Source organism: Girardinichthys multiradiatus, chromosome 9, assembly GCF_021462225.1.
Source record: "Girardinichthys multiradiatus isolate DD_20200921_A chromosome 9, DD_fGirMul_XY1, whole genome shotgun sequence".
Classification (NCBI taxonomy): Eukaryota; Metazoa; Chordata; class Actinopteri; order Cyprinodontiformes; family Goodeidae; genus Girardinichthys; species Girardinichthys multiradiatus.
This window is the reverse complement of record NC_061802.1, coordinates 34,292,224-34,307,705: the sequence shown is the minus strand read 5'-3', so window position 1 is coordinate 34,307,705 and position 15,482 is coordinate 34,292,224. Positions and strand designations below refer to the sequence as shown.

At 38.0% G+C, this 15,482-nt stretch overlaps 2 protein-coding genes across 4 annotated transcripts in view; one reads left to right on the top strand and one right to left on the bottom strand.

The window, feature by feature from the left end:
* Positions 1-674: 674 nt before the first annotated feature.
* On the top strand, positions 675-11,997 carry scamp4 (secretory carrier membrane protein 4). Of its 3 annotated transcripts, none has more exons than XM_047374145.1 (7): positions 675-847; positions 1,409-1,435; positions 1,601-1,729; positions 1,817-1,973; positions 4,092-4,193; positions 7,952-8,069; positions 10,601-11,997. In XM_047374145.1, the coding sequence occupies exons 2-7, from the start codon at positions 1,429-1,431 to the stop codon at positions 10,787-10,789; spliced, it is 702 nt and encodes a 233-aa protein (XP_047230101.1). In that variant the 5' UTR covers positions 675-847; positions 1,409-1,428; the 3' UTR covers positions 10,790-11,997. The 3 variants fall into 3 exon arrangements, with proteins under 3 accessions (XP_047230101.1, XP_047230100.1, XP_047230102.1); XM_047374144.1 differs by having other exon boundaries at positions 678-841; XM_047374146.1 differs by lacking the exon at positions 675-847 and adding an exon at positions 863-1,078.
* Positions 11,974-15,482, bottom strand: part of si:ch211-129c21.1 (uncharacterized protein LOC563087 homolog) — a 28,273-nt gene continuing 24,764 nt past the window's right edge. Inside the window, exon 14 of the mRNA XM_047374141.1 lies at positions 11,974-15,435. Coding sequence (XP_047230097.1) covers positions 14,681-15,435 — 755 coding nt within the window. The 3' untranslated portion in view covers positions 11,974-14,680. The remainder of the gene's footprint in view (positions 15,436-15,482) is intronic.

The following is a 15,482-nucleotide window of genomic DNA, read 5'->3' as shown; positions in this document are numbered from 1 at the left end:
ATTTTATTCAATTATAGTTATAACAATTGAAGAATATTAAATTAATATATATATTTTAAATATTAAACAGAAATGTGAATTAATTAATTCAACAAATGCTTATGAAAATGATGTAGTATTATTTGTTTGTGGTTTAATTTCTTAATTTCCTATTTAATGTGAAACAGAACAGCCTGGTTTTTGTTTTGTTTTTTCTAATCCCCCACAGTATACCAACAAACCGCACAGGCACGCCAGTTAATCGTTGAAAATGTCTGTATTTGAACAGAAATGCTACTCAAAAAATGGCGGCGATTTTCCCATGTTTATGGTTAGGTTGACCATGTGGAGATAAATGGGGGATATGATAATCTATATTTTTTTTCTCAGTAATGTCATAAAAAGTAAAACGAATAAAGTTGTGTATGATATAAAGCCAAGTAGTTCTATTATAAAAAGCCTTTATCGTTATTCACGCTAATCATCACCCACAGTTTTAACTAACTCGGTGAAAAATCTGTCAGCTGTTTAGAAAAAGTTCACATTTAAGATTAATTCCTCGTTCAGAATTCCAAGCATTTATTACAGTTGCTTGAAGATAATGAACTGGGTGGAGACAGAGGACTGTTATCACATTGTGGTCATGCGATTTCCGTTTACCACGTGCGTTCTGGGATTTGTAGTTATTTTTGACCCCACGGCTGGAACGTACGCCAACAAAAAGAACAGTATTAAACTACAAAATAGTAGAGGATTCGGCGCAGCCATAAAACGTTTGACATGAGGTCAATAAGCGCATCCTAAGTGGTTCCTGGACTCCTGCAGTTATCGACGGAAGCGTAAGGAGATATATCGACTCCCGGTAAAAGTATAATTTCTTTAATTTCGTTTGTGTTCACGTGACAGCCTGAACAGTTTCTGTTTGTGTCCGCTCTCAAACAGCGAGTCAAACAAAGCAAATAAAGAGACAGTTGGCGCTCTTCTTTGGTCTTGGTTGGACTACCGATCCAACAAGGCAAATTAGCTGCTTTTCGCTGAATGCTATCCCTCACCCACAACGTTGACATTGGATAACTTAAAACCGGTTTCAGATACGAGTGTAAGTTGCGATATGGTTGTTAAATTATTCACATGCTTGACCAAAGTCGAAATGGGCAGTTTGGAGATTCTCGCTGATTGTAAAGACGTTTTTTTATTTATTATTTAACTTCAGTATGAAATGTGCCGCTTCCTTGTAACAAGTCAAATATATTGGGGTTTGTTGCCGAAATTACAATCGTTTTAAAACAGTACAGCCTGCGAATCCGTAGAAACCGACGTGGGAAATAAATAAACAAGAATAACATAAACTAATGGAATTTGTGAATATATCGGTTGTTTTAAATCTGAGTATTTATAGGTAATAAATCTTTGTTTTCCTGCTATTTAGGAAAGAAAGAGGATTTCGATATGGCAGGTTTGTATAATGATTTAGTTTTTTTTATCTCTTCAATCTACATTTTTCCACACTTTGTCATCATCCCTAAAATAAATTAATATATATTTTTTGCAAATTATATGACTCTTAAACGTAAATGAGTAAGAAACTGGAATGATTGTGAATGTTTTCTCTTTGTTTTAGAGAAGGTAAATAACTTTCCTCCCTTGCCAAAGTTCCTGAAAATAAAGCCCTGCTTTTACCAAAACATCGATGAGGAAATCCCTGCACCTCACAAGCAGCTGGTGCGCAAAGTTTACACACTTTGGTTGAGTAAGTTGCTTAGAAACATTTATCATAAAGAAAAAATGTCCCATTCACTTCAAGTTAAAACCACCTCCTTTCCTTTCTGGTCTTCAGTGTATTCAGCCACACTGTGCGTTAATGTCATCTCATGCATTGCTTGGTGGGCTGGAGGCGGAAGTCCCGCAAACTTTGGTTTTTCTCTGCTCTGGGTCATTCTGTTCAGCCCCTGCAGTTACACATGTTGGTTCAGGCCACTCTACAAAGCTTTCAGGTAAATGGGCCACTCTTAATCCCATTAAAACATGTCATGTATTATTGGATGCTTTGATTTAATCTCAAGTGCACGAAGGAGTCTTTGCATGCCTTAAAAGCTTTCACACCTCTTTGTCACATTTTGTCACATTGCAACAAGGGGTGGACATTTACTGTATTGCTTATCGTGAAAATTTTCTATTGATAAGAATTTTGAATGATTGTCAATTTGAACAATAAATTCCAACTGATGTTTGAAAACTCCAAAAACTAGGTATATTGTTGGGATCTTACTTTTACCAGTTTCTCCAGTGTTTGTTCCATGAGAGCATCAATGAATGCAAAAATATGATTTCACGCAGTTACCATTTGCAGTTTAGTGATGAAAACCACACTCCTTTGTGGAACCGGTGTCCTTAAGAAGGCTATTTCAAAATAAGTGTATTTTTAAAGAGGAGTATTTGTATATGTGGTGCGATGATTGCCATGACATGGAGTCACAACCATAGCTATCTAAAAAACACACAGTCGGTTTTTATCATCACCTTTTTCGTTATCACAATAGTACCACAAAATTTTGTGATAAAACTCAAAGTCCATATCGCCCACCCTGGATTGCAACAACCTCGATGCATTTTTTTTTTTTTTTTTTTTTGGGTGGGGGGTTTGGTTTAATAGCTGCGTCTATTTTGCCACCAACCTTCAACAGTTTCTCTGTCCATGTTGAAGAAACGCATTACCACAGAATGACGCTGCCCGTACCATGTTTTTTGGAAGAGCGCGGCAGTGATGCCAAGTTAAACAATTAGACACAAAACTCAGAATTCTCTCTCCTCCCGGTCTTCACGGGGGAACCTTTATTCAGTGCACAAAAACGTCTTCACCAAAAAAATTCCCCCCTCGTCAATTCTTACTGGGGGTATTCTTGACCAATCTAATGTAACAATCCGGTTTACACACATCTTCTGGCGCTCATAACAACAGACTCATAGCAGCGGTTCCCGGAATACATGAGCAACATCACATCTGCAGGATATCCGAACTAGCCTACGTGACTATCTAGATCACATCAACTTCATTAATCTTTCCACTCCTTCCATATCCGAGCTGTTCTTGTCCAGTTCACTTGAAGTGGACAAAACAAAGCTGTTATTTTATCTTTTGACAGGAACATGCTTTCTTATGGCAAGAACACAGTTTAACAAAGTACATTGCTTCAACAGTTTCACTACGTGTAAGGTGTGTTTAAGGTGATATGTGTTAGTTTCTTGCCACGCGTAGCATTTTGTTTGTAAGCAATTCGTCCACATGATTCATTTGTCCCATACATGGGTTGTGGCAAACTATACATTCTTATGGCTTTTTTTCAACAATGACCATCTTTTAAAGAAGAACATAAAGGCCAGATTTATGAATGGGATGACTCTTAACTGTGTAGTAAGGCTGTGAATCTCCTCCAGAGCTACCCTGGGCTACCTGGCTGCTTCTCTGATTAATACTCTTCTCATCCAGCCTGTCAGTTAGATATTGTTTTACAACATAGCCCTGCGTTAGGTTTCTCCACAACTTGATCCCTGACCTGTCTGCTGTGTTCTTTTGTCTTTATGATGATGTTTATTCCCTAATGTTCTCGAACAAACACACGAGGACATCTCAGAATAGCCGTATTAATACTAAAATAAGTTTAGTCGTAGGTGGACTCTGTCAGCCTCACAATTATGTGCCAAATTGTGTTGGTCTGTTGAAAGATATCCCAATAAAATACATTGACGTTCAGGGTTGTAACGTGACCAGATGTGATAAAGCTCCAAAGGTGTGAATACTTTATGCATTGTTCTATTTCCATTAGCAACCAATTTTATATATGTGGTGTGTAGATCAGCTGAAAAAGGAATTAAATGTTATTTATGCGCCGATAGAGGTGCAAAGGGATAATGCTGTGTCAAAAAAGCTTTTTGTTTTCCGATTCAAATATGCAGCCTGGTGTTTTTGGTCTTTCCACAACTTGTTTTGTTGATAGTATCATGTTTCATGGTGTCACTTGTTCGCCTAAAAAAAGAATCAAAGAAAAATGAAGCAGCTCTGAGCATTCATTTCTATGGTGTTATGACCTTCTGTTTTCTTTTGTTATTCACAGAGCTGATAGCTCCTTCAACTTCATGGCCTTCTTCTTCATCTTTTTCCTTCAATGTGTCCTGGCCCTCATCCAGACTATAGGCATCTCTGGATGGGGAACATGGTGAGTCTGAACCAAACCAACATTGAATACTTTGCCTGTTATGTCTGCCAGTTGTTTATTATTATTATTTTTTATTAGACAACTCAAGGACTTAGCAGGGAAAGAGTCTTTCCACTCGGCACATGCATTTTATATCTAGTCTGTTAACAGGCAGTTAATCTAATCGTAAAACAAAGACATTTGGATTAAACTTGTTCAGATGTTACTTCGTTGTCATTTGTGTTGTACTGTGGGGTAAGGCCAGGTTTGTTGTGCCATTTTTGTCCTAATATTGAATGTGTAAACACAGGAGGGTAGACAAGGTGAAGAAAGGTTAATGATCAGTGTTGTCAGTATTAGTTCTTATTTTAGTTTCATAATATTTATGTATTTGTATTGTCTTAACCTCTTAACTCCCAAAGGGTTTTTGAGTCGAAACAATACGGCAAAATATAATTAATGTTCCTTTGCTGCTGGTTGAGTAAATCCTGGGTAGATTGTGATAAAACTTATATTTTTAAAATCTCTGCCTTCAGGGGACATGCTGGTTGTGTGTTTAGAGACCATGTGGTGAACAGCATAGACCCAGTTTTAGCAATTGGCAACGTTATTAGCGTATGGCGTCCATCAGCGCCATCAGAGACGACCACAACAAACCCACAATGAAGAGCGCTGCCCTTGTTGTTGCAGCATTTATGCGCATCAAAACAAATATCAAGAAAAGGAGGAGAATTTGGATGCAGTCGTAGCTGAAGAAAAGACGTCAAGTTGGGATGCTGGTTGACCAACCAGCCATTGCGTCATTGCCTGCTCATTTCTACTGGTGTAATAGTAGAGGAAGATCGTAGCAGCTGTCACACTGTGAGATAGTAGTTCTAAGTATCTGACACTGTCGGATATTTATCACAGAGTATCTTTGGTTGTAAGACACTGACACTAGCCATCCTTTGAACCTGTCTCACGAAATGACTTAAGATCGTGGATTTAGAGCCACGGCCAAAGATTTCGACCTGATTTTCCTACAATCCTGGTAGTTCGTCTGCGACAGCGCAAAATCTCAGTGTATACTGGCTAGAATGGATTTTATGATACTGAGTGTGTGAGGTGAAGTTAACCTTTCCCCTAGTACTGGTGGTTGAGGTTTAAGAGGTTAAGGAATGAAGCTTTCTGTATTCTAAACACAAAGCACATGTCAACACCCGCACTTGCAAATAGTTATTTCAATGCGTGTGTTTTAAAGGTTGTGGGTCAGTTCATACCCTCATTTTATAACCATCTGTAGCCATTTGTACTAGGGTGGTTAAAATACTTGGTATTTCGATATAACCGATACTAGAAAATAAATAAAAAAATACTAATATGTGTCAAAATCGCTAAAAACTGGCCCATTCACTCAGCCCTCCCCTCCCTGCAGCCATACCTGACCACCACCAATGAGCTGCTGGAAGTTTAAACTGTACAGCCAGAAAAATACGTGCATATCTCTTAAGCCGACAAGGCAAACACAAAAGCCTTGTTTGGAGGTACTTTTCCTCTTAAGCAGACAGACGGGTAAAAAACCCAGAATGCCCAACGGTGGCCCATGCTAGTTGCGCTAATGCCACAAGCTAACGCAACGACACAGATGAGAGCAACTTTAAAAGGTCCGTAATGCCCCCGTATCTGCAACAGGGAAGGAACAAACCTCCTGGATGACAGGAGCTAAAGCTATCTGTTTAAATATTAGCTGCATGGACAGCCTAATGAGAATGTTCTGTCAGTCTATGCTTCATCATCATAGATGCGCTTCCCAGGGTCGAGGTTTCGGATTACGCAACGCTGCGTTCTACTGTGATACAAATAAACACAGGAAAATGTTCATCAGCTGAGGGCTCTGTCGGCTACTAAATAAGTAATTGGAAGCTAATGTGGCTAATAATAACACATGTTAGCGTGGAGCCAGAATGAAGCTCACAATTGGAGCAGCAAAGAAGTAGCTTCTGTAATTTATCACTAATGAAAATACTAACTAACTACCAGATAGACATACATTTTACAGGGCTCCTGCTGAATACTGTGCAAGGACCAGATCCTTGTATACATTGTAAAAAATATAGATCTATGTTTGCTTTAAACTGACAAACTGGCAAATGAAAGCAAACAGTGGCACACTAAAGATAAACAATAACTAAAATAATTGCACAACTGAATTAAAAGTACACACTTCCATAAAGGACATTAACACTTACACTAAGTGTTATCATGTCTACTGTTAATCAAACTGCGAAATTACACTTTTAATTATATGTTTTTCTAAACAAGAGCTGAATTTGTCTTTATTACATTATTTGTACAATTGATCAACCATAAAAACGCTCAGATCTTACTCTGTGCTTCAAACGACCAGAGAAAGCTCTAGTCATTCTGGCACTTTCTCTCTGACCGTATTATTAGACTCTGAACCACAGAAACAGTATGACTGAAACCTAAACGGTTTTGAAAGCGTAAATATTTATAGCCTTGGTTTGGCTCATCACCTGTAACCAGCCCATTCCTAGGTTCAGATTGTAAGGCTGACAGATAACTTTTAGGGAAAATAGAAAAAAATCACCTTAAACTAAAACAGTCTTTCTTTAGCATTTACAAGCATGATTTAAACAAGAACACAATGATGTGTAAGAACAATGTGTGAAAGGCTATAAGTTGGACGCGTCAAACTATACCTTTACCACACACTGGACTCGTTACACAAAGCGCGCCGAAATAGGTCGGATCGCCATTTCTGTGAATTTCTGCCAAATACAGTTGGCTATTAATGTCAGCAGGTGTCATAGCCTACCTAAATAAGCTTCTTACTACATTAAAATAAATGTATTCTGCTGTAAAATGATTACCATGTAAATCTTTTAAATGATTTCAGAACATTAGCTTAGCATTCCTTCTTTATATCTTCACTTAAACTAGATTTCTCACCAGAATAGGCAATCTTGTGAGAAATGTTTGATGTGCCACGCCTCGGAGCTTTAACCACCGACCGCATGTTGCTGTTCGATGCGCACTAGTGTGTGTTGCCCCAAGTAACCCCTTAAAGCACCTTTTAGGATGTCCCCATAAAGTAGTGCACACAGCGGACAACCTTATTGGGTTCTAGGAAAACATGAGATGTTGATTTCAGAATCATGAGTTCATTTTGCTCTAAACAGAGAACTAGTTTAAACTTTGAATACTTATTTGGCTTCATGATCAAGTCATTTTGCATGCTTTTTCACCTCTATGCTTGTGTGTTCGTGGTATTTACTGTTTATTGGTGACATTGGCGTTCTGATGAGGTCTAATCAGCCTTGGGAAAAAAAAAAAGAAATGAAGATGGTTTCTCAACAAACTAAGCCATTTTTTTCTTGCATATCTAAATATTTATTCTGCACAATATTCACTTTAATCCTTTTTTTTTTTTTTTTTTTTTTTAAATAAAAATTATAATCCCCACACCACCCCCACATCCCTTTTGTTTATTTGTGACTCTAATACACATCCAACATAAAGCATGTTCCCTCTGGCAGTCTAAACATGGTAAATGAACTGCACACATGCTTGTAATGACTGTACTGTTCACTCGTGGTTTTAATTAGTCAGACTGAGTTAGTTGAATTATCAGTCAGCTGTGGGTCACTGCATCTCAGTTCTCACTGCTTAATGGCTAATCGTTGGATGATGTTTGTATTAAATCCACCATGCTCTGTGTGCGCTGTCTGAAACACTAACTCTACTACTTCCATCCCATCTTCACCAACGCATCAAAGCGGCTGGATTGCCACAGTGATGTTTTTCAGCTACAATGTGGGCTCCGCTATAGTGATGCTTATTGCAACTCTGCTCTTCACTGTGGTGACCGTGTTAATGGCACTGGTTCTTATTAAGGTGAGTGAACACATGAGCTGAAAATGATTTTAATATTTAAATGTAGTTGTTTGAGTTTAGCCCTTTTCATAAAAGCTGGACAGTGGCTAAAAATGGAGGTGCATTTCAGTGAATTAGAAAATCATTGAAAAGTTGCTGGATTTTTGTAATTTCATAAAAAGTGGTGAGAAAAAGTGTTTCCCCCCTTACACATACTCTGTTTTCGCTTTTTTCTCACACATTTGTTTCAGATCTGAACGAATTTAAATACTGAATAATGATAACCTGAGTAAATACAAAAAGCAGTTTTCAAATGGTGATTTCATTCATTAAGGGAAAAAAACTATTCAAACCAACTCTGCCATCTGGGAAAAAAGAAATGCTCCCTTGTTTAATCGTGAATTAACTGATTAAAATAAATTTTTTAGAAAGCTGGGCTAAATTTTATAATCCAGCCCTCAGCCTGATTATTACCTGACCTGCAGATATAAAAAATAACTTAAATAGCAGCTCTGATGGCTGAAGGAGCTCTAAAATCAGCACATCAGCTAAAAGAAAATAAAAAACAGTAGAAAAACAAAGTCATTAACAACTATCAGTCTAGAAAGGGGTACAAAACCATTTGTAAGACTTTGGGACGCCAGCGAACCACAGTGAGAGCCACAACAGGAGAAACCATGGAGCAGGGGTGAAGCTTCCCAGGAGAGCGGGTCAACCAGAACTACTCCAGGAACACGTCGACGATTCAACCAGGAGGACGCTGAACAACCCAGAACAACAGCTAAAGCTCAGCAGGCCTCATATGACTCAGTTAAGATCCGTATTCAGATTTAAAGAAAGAGAGGATGGGTTAAATGGCCTCCATATGAGAGATCCAAGGCCAGAACCACTGCTGACCCAAACAAAGGCCTGTCTCACATTTACCAAACAACATCTTGGTGATCCTCTAGACCTTTGAGGAAATATTCTGTGGACTGACGAAACAAAGTGGACTTTTGGACGGTGTGGGTCATGGCACATCTGATCTAAAACTAACAGCATTTCAGAACCAGACCATCAGACTGGTGGTGTGAGGAAATGGGGCTGTTTTGCCTCCTCCAGACCGGGACAACTTGCCATCGCTGATGGAATGAATCATGAACTTTGCTCTCTACCAGAACATCCTGCAGGAGAAGGTCCAGCCATCAGTACAGGACCTTAAGCCCAGGAAAACGTTGGTTCTGCAGCAGGACAATGATCCAAAGCACAGTAGCAACAAAACCTCTGAATGAATCTCTTTTGGAGTGGCCTAGTCAAAGTCTGGACTTAAATCTAATTCAGATTCTGTAGTATGACCTTAAACATGTCCTTGATACTCAAAAACCTTCCAACATGGCTGAATTAAAATATTTCTGTAAAGGAGAGAGGGTCAAAACTCCTCAGCTGTGATGTCCAAGACTCCTCGCCAGTTATTGTAAACTCTTGATGTCACTTGTTGCTGCTGCGGGTGGGACAACTAGTTATTAGATTTAGGGGACAATTACCTTCTCACAGAGAGCCAGGTTGGTTTGGATGGGGTTTTTTTCTTCATTGATGAACAAATTCATTTAAAAACTACATTTTATATTTACTCAGGTTATGTTTATCCAATATTCAAATTTGTTGATCTGAAACATTTGTGTGGGGAAAAAAGCAAACATGGTATCACCACACGCAGAGTGATATATTTCAAGTATTTATTTCTGTTTTGATTATGGCTCACAGCCAGTAAAGTCCCAGTTTCTCCGATAATTAGAACATAAGATCAATATTTTTTCATATATTTTTCATACAGAAATGTTATGCTCATGTTGTTGCCTACATAATCACATGAAAGTTGTCCAGCGGAAAATCTCCACAAGGACGGTGAGCCACCAAACGTCATTGCTGGCAATTCTCAGGGTTCTGTCTCCAAGCATACATTCCTCATCCGAATCTGGGCAAAAAGTTAACATTCACATTTTCACGCTGCTGGCCAGGCTGCAAGGCAAGCTTCAAATGCAAAAATTAGGAACAGCAGCAAGTAAACCAAAAAATAGTCTTAAGCTTAAAAAGATCACTAGTCAAACCAAAAACTGAGCTTAAGGGTCTCGGTTGTGAGTTGCCCCGCCATTTGTTTGATGAATGCGTTTAGACACGCTTGATGTGTTTCAAATCAGGAAATTTACTTCATGCTGTAAAGATGGCTTCGTGAAGAGCATCAGCTGTCGAAAGGGATTTGGAGCACGACATTATGTAGAATGGTCCAAATGACTCGTTTAAAGACCCAGTCACCACCTCAGATGAAGGTGTTTTGTTTTAAAGCTCAGAAGAAACTGAATTTCAGGTCTCGATTAGCCTTAAGTCATTATTAAAATTACCGGAAATAAATGCTTGAAATATCTCACTCTGCTTATAATGAATCTATATAATATAAAGTTTCACTTTTTAAATGAAGTACTACAATTATAAAACTTTTCAATATTTTTTTTCAAATTGATTGAGACGTCCCTGTACACCAAATCAACATTTTTCTTCATGTTTTCATGTCACAGGTGCACACACTGTACCGAGGTGGTGGCGGAAGCCTGGGGCGTGCTCAGGAAGAGTGGAGCTCCGGACTGTGGAAGAGTGCACCGATGAGGGAAGCAGGATTCAACGCTGTCGCTCAGTCAGCCCAAGGCCCGACTTTGCCTCAGTACCCCACCACGGTGCCGAGTTATCCTGACAACAGCCACTGGTGATGGCTGGGAATCGTCTCTAGGGGGAGACAGATGACTGGCCGTTTCTACATTGCTGAAAAAAAGCACTTCAAAACACAGCATTTCACTCTTACAGTACAGATTAGACAGGTGGTTTTTGTTTTATTAAATTAAAAGGAGAGAATAGCTATGAAGATTTGTTTTATTAAAAATTTGTCCTCAAGGCAACCCTAAACTGTTTGGGTGGTTGTCTTCAAAAAAATGCCATTCTGTTTCTACTGTTTACATGAAGTAAAAAAAAAAACATTTAGTCTTAAGTTCAAAAGATTTGTTTTAAGGGGTTTACTGGATTGCAGACATTCAGCTAAGAAATGACTAAACATTAAAGATAAATGAATGTGTGCCTTATAGAATATTGTAATGCTAGGATTGTTTTTACACAGCTGCATGCTACATAAAGTAGTATGGGTGATGCTTCCATGCTTGTGTTGAGATTTATTTCGCTGTGCGCCTTAACTATTTTTGTATGTTTAAAAAGTCTCCCGCTTGACTTGCGCCTTAACAAAGAGCCTTTTTTTTTTTTTTTGTTAAACTAATCTTATGCTTCAGTGAAGCAACTTTTCTGTCTGATTTATTTACTAAAAGTAATATGCCAAAACACTCACCGCCTCCCATTACGTCTCCAGTTGTAGTCACACCCAAAGCACACACTGCATTGTGCCACAACATTTCTCAGTTGTTATTCTCAAGCTGCACGGTTTGCTTTTAATGGATGAAAGCACCTTATGTACTGCTGTCATTAATGTTTCTTTCACTTCGTTTTATGTGGGTGTGTTTAATAACAATACGCTTGCATGTATTCACTATAACATTCATTTCATGTGAACTGATATCTTACTATAAAGGCCTAGTGATTGAAACCTGCATGCATCAATGGATTAACTTGATTAATTTTGGGTTTGACTCAACTTTTGTCATTCCAGAACCATCTGGAATGTAATTAAATGTAATTAAAGTCCAATCTTGAGCTTGTCAAACCCTGCCTGATGTCTAAATCACAGGTAAAAGGAAACAGGTGCCTGCATTGTAGATTTCACATTTTATTTACTTTTTCCTAAAGTGTCCTTCAGGGCCAACTGCCAAATGTAATGTTTTAAATCTTCTGCATTTGGTTTCTGAAAATAAAGTGGATGTATGAAAGTATCCTATATATATATATTGCAACATTTCAATAAATGACTTTATTCACAGTGTGTGCAACTTATTTCACAATTTCTCACTTTCACTCATGTCCTTTAACCACAACTCAGAAGCAAGATTATTAAATCATATCACAGTTTGCCTTTATCATAAATCCTTATTTTTATTAAGTGATGCCACTGCTGAAGAGTGCACCACTTCAGTTTTTCCCCCACATTATTACCCCTATTTATATCCCTATTCCTATGCACTTTTCCACACTTTGCCAAATTTTAAACAGAGTATTCTGTTGGGATTTTATGTTGATGGGAAACACAAACAAATGCAGTATTTGATGTAGAAGAAAAATGATGCATCGTTTCTAATATTAAGACATAAAAAATCTTTTATGTTTTAGTGTGCATTTCGTCACCACGGTGAAAAGTGGAGGAGGGGAAGCTGGTCAGAGTTGAAGATGGATAGAGCTAAATACAGAGCAATGCCGGGAAGTAAACCCGTTGGAGGGTAAAGAAGACCTGGAATTGGGGTGATGGTTCACTTTTCAGCGGACGGAAAACCCCTAAACACACAACCAGAGCTACAATGGAGTAGATTAAATAAAAGCATGTTTATGTTTTTAATTGATCCAGTCTAAGTCCAGACCTAAGTCCACCTGAGAATCTGTGGCAAGACTTGAAAACTTGATGTCCAGGAATGCTTTCCATCCAGTCTGACTTAGTTTGAGCTATTTTGCAAAGAAGAACGAGCAAACATTTTATTTTCTAGATATGCAAGGCAAGTAGAGACACACCTTAAGAGAAACTGCAGCTGTAGTTGCAACAAAAGGTGGTTCTATGATGCATTGATGCAGGGCTGAATGGAAATGTTGATCTTTATAGTTAAAATATTTTCAAAACCACGCATACTGTTCCTTCCACTTCACGATGATGCCCTACTTTGTGTTAGTCTGTCACATAAAATCCTAATACAATACTATGAAGTTTGAGTTTGCAACACAAGAATTGATTTCCATGTGTTTTTTTTTTATCCAGGTAAAGTTGTGAAATGTCAATAAAGAATCTGGGATATTTAAAAAGCCTTGAATCTGGCAACTTTGGTGTTTAAATAACCAAAGAGAGCTAAAACTAAGAACGTATCTTATTAAATATGGGTGGATTCTAAAAACATCCCATCTAAGATTAGTATGATCCAGTCTTTGTAAGCCTTGTGGCAACAGCTGTAATTGGCTGAAAGAATATTATTTAAATAATACATGTATGCAACAACAGAAGCAACATTTGCCCTGGAGCATTTTTTAAACCTAATTATGTACAAGACCACTTCTTTATGCCATACTGATACATATTTAATGAGAATCTCATTGAATCCCTTTTATATCAACACTTGTGTGAGATGAAACAAGGGATGGTTCCAAGACGGCAATGAAAAAATCATTTTGTCTTTTTCTGTGACTTGAGATAAGTAAGCTACATTTGTTTATCATTAACTTGAGCAAGGCAGTGTTTTCCAAAGGCCAAACCCAAAACCCTTACATGTGTTGGACCGCTCAGTTGATTTGCTACCTGAAATTTATACCCACATCTCTATATTCCTGCAACAGCTTTATCTTTTTCAGAGTTACACTACAGTAAGACTGCAATCTGAAGTAAAGCTGTGTACACCACCAAAACAAAAAAGTAAAAATAACCTCGCTACTAGATGATTATCATAAAAAAAAGTTATTTTTGTTAAGAAGGAAAATTATGAATGAAATACTGTTTTTTTTTTTTTTTAAATAATTGAATTAGTGATTTTTAGTGTTAAAAGAAAAATGAACTAAACCAAAAGACCCTTGGAATATCGATCCATATACATAACATACAGCAGGATCCATTAAGTTAAAAGTGCTCGGAGATCAGCTGTTTTCTTGAAGTTTAGAATAAAACAGATGAAAGATAAAAACATGATTTCCTCCAATAAATATTCCAAAAAAATAACATTGACTATACACAAATATATTACAGAGACCACAACAATATTTTGGGCAGGGGTATTACAAGTTATGTCTTTTTAAGGAATATCAGCTGCCTAGAAAGACATCGAAAATTACCCACGAAAAAAAAAATGGATCCGATTTAGCATTTAAAGGTGTATCTCAATAAACTAGAATATCTTCAGAAAGTTCGTTTACTTCAGTAATTCAGTTCAGAAAGTGAAACTCGTGATAATTTCCAAGCGTTTATTTCAGTAGATTTTTGATTGCAGTTCAGAGACGCCAACTTAAAATTTAGGCCTTAAACTAGAATATTATTTAGACCAGTTAAAAAAGAAATACTTATATCATAGGAATATTATGTTATGGCCTGTTCAATCGAGGGGAGGACTGCTGATTTGACCGTTGTCCAGCCAGTAGTCACTGACTGAGGGTAATACAATATAATATAATATAATATAATATAATATAATATAATATAATATAATATAATATAATATAATATAATATAATATAAGCATTTCTGATAAACGGAATTTCTGGTTTTCATTAGCTGTAATCCATAATCCTCAAAACGGACAAAAAAATAAAAATTTTGAAGTTAATTACTGAAAAAAATAGTAGTAGTTTTTTTTTTTTCAAATATTTTAATTTATTGAGACGTACCTGTATAATGTAAAACACATCTCTCGAGTACACATGTGGGAAGGTAATTATTACACTGGTGCAGACCTTGGACTGAAGTGTGTACCTCAGCAGAGTCAAATCTCTGACTCATCATGGATGTATCTTAGACCATCCAGACTTGAAATGTTGGCCAGAGTTGGGAAGTGGTACTCTCCGTTCCCTTTGAAGTTTACAGCAGTGTGATTATTGTTGGCTGTGCAAGGTCTCCCTGCCTCTGCCCCCAGGGGCTTAATTTCAGAGTTTCTGTTCTGGATGTGGGTGTAGTTTGCTGGCGGCATCTTCCCCTCGATGCCCTTGGAGTTCTGAGCAAACCTGAAACACTTCCAGCGCCCTTGCTTCCAGAACCATAATATGACGCCGATAAGGGAGAGACAGAACAGTGACAGCAGAGCCACAGCCACCTCCAGGCGACTTATCTTGCCAGTGTCTCTTTGATTCTCAGGCAGCGGCAAGCCTTCGCTCTCAAGGTCCGGCTGTGACCCATTTGTTGCAGTTTTGGAAGTTTGAATGAAGTATTTTGTGACTGTTATCCCAGGACCGGGGCTGACAGCCACTGGTGGTTCAAAGACTTGTAAATGATAAACTGCCACGGTCCTGTTGTATATCCTGCTGTTTATCTGCTCAACTGAGTCACAAAAGTACAAGCCTGCATCTGATGTAGATGTGTTCAGAATGAGGAGGCCTCTGCTATAGATGTAGTATTTGTTGTTAGTTTCAAGGTGGAGGTCAGAGAACCTCCAGTGGACCTGTGCCAGGTTGGAGTGAAGTTGGCAAGGCAGCTGGATGTTGTTCCCTGGAATTAGGGCAAAGTCGACAGCTGCTATTGGACCTATAAACATCACAAACACAAGGTTAGTCTAACTTCATGCTCATAAA

What these genes read in the sequence shown, in the direction of transcription:
- scamp4 (XM_047374145.1), top strand. An exon ending in CCACTCTACAAAGCTTTCAG is followed by an intron (nt 1,974 to 4,091) that starts GTAAATGGGCCA and finishes TGTTATTCACAG; the next exon opens with AGCTGATAGCTCCTTCAACT. An exon ending in ATCTCTGGATGGGGAACATG is followed by an intron (nt 4,194 to 7,951) that starts GTGAGTCTGAAC and finishes AACGCATCAAAG; the next exon opens with CGGCTGGATTGCCACAGTGA.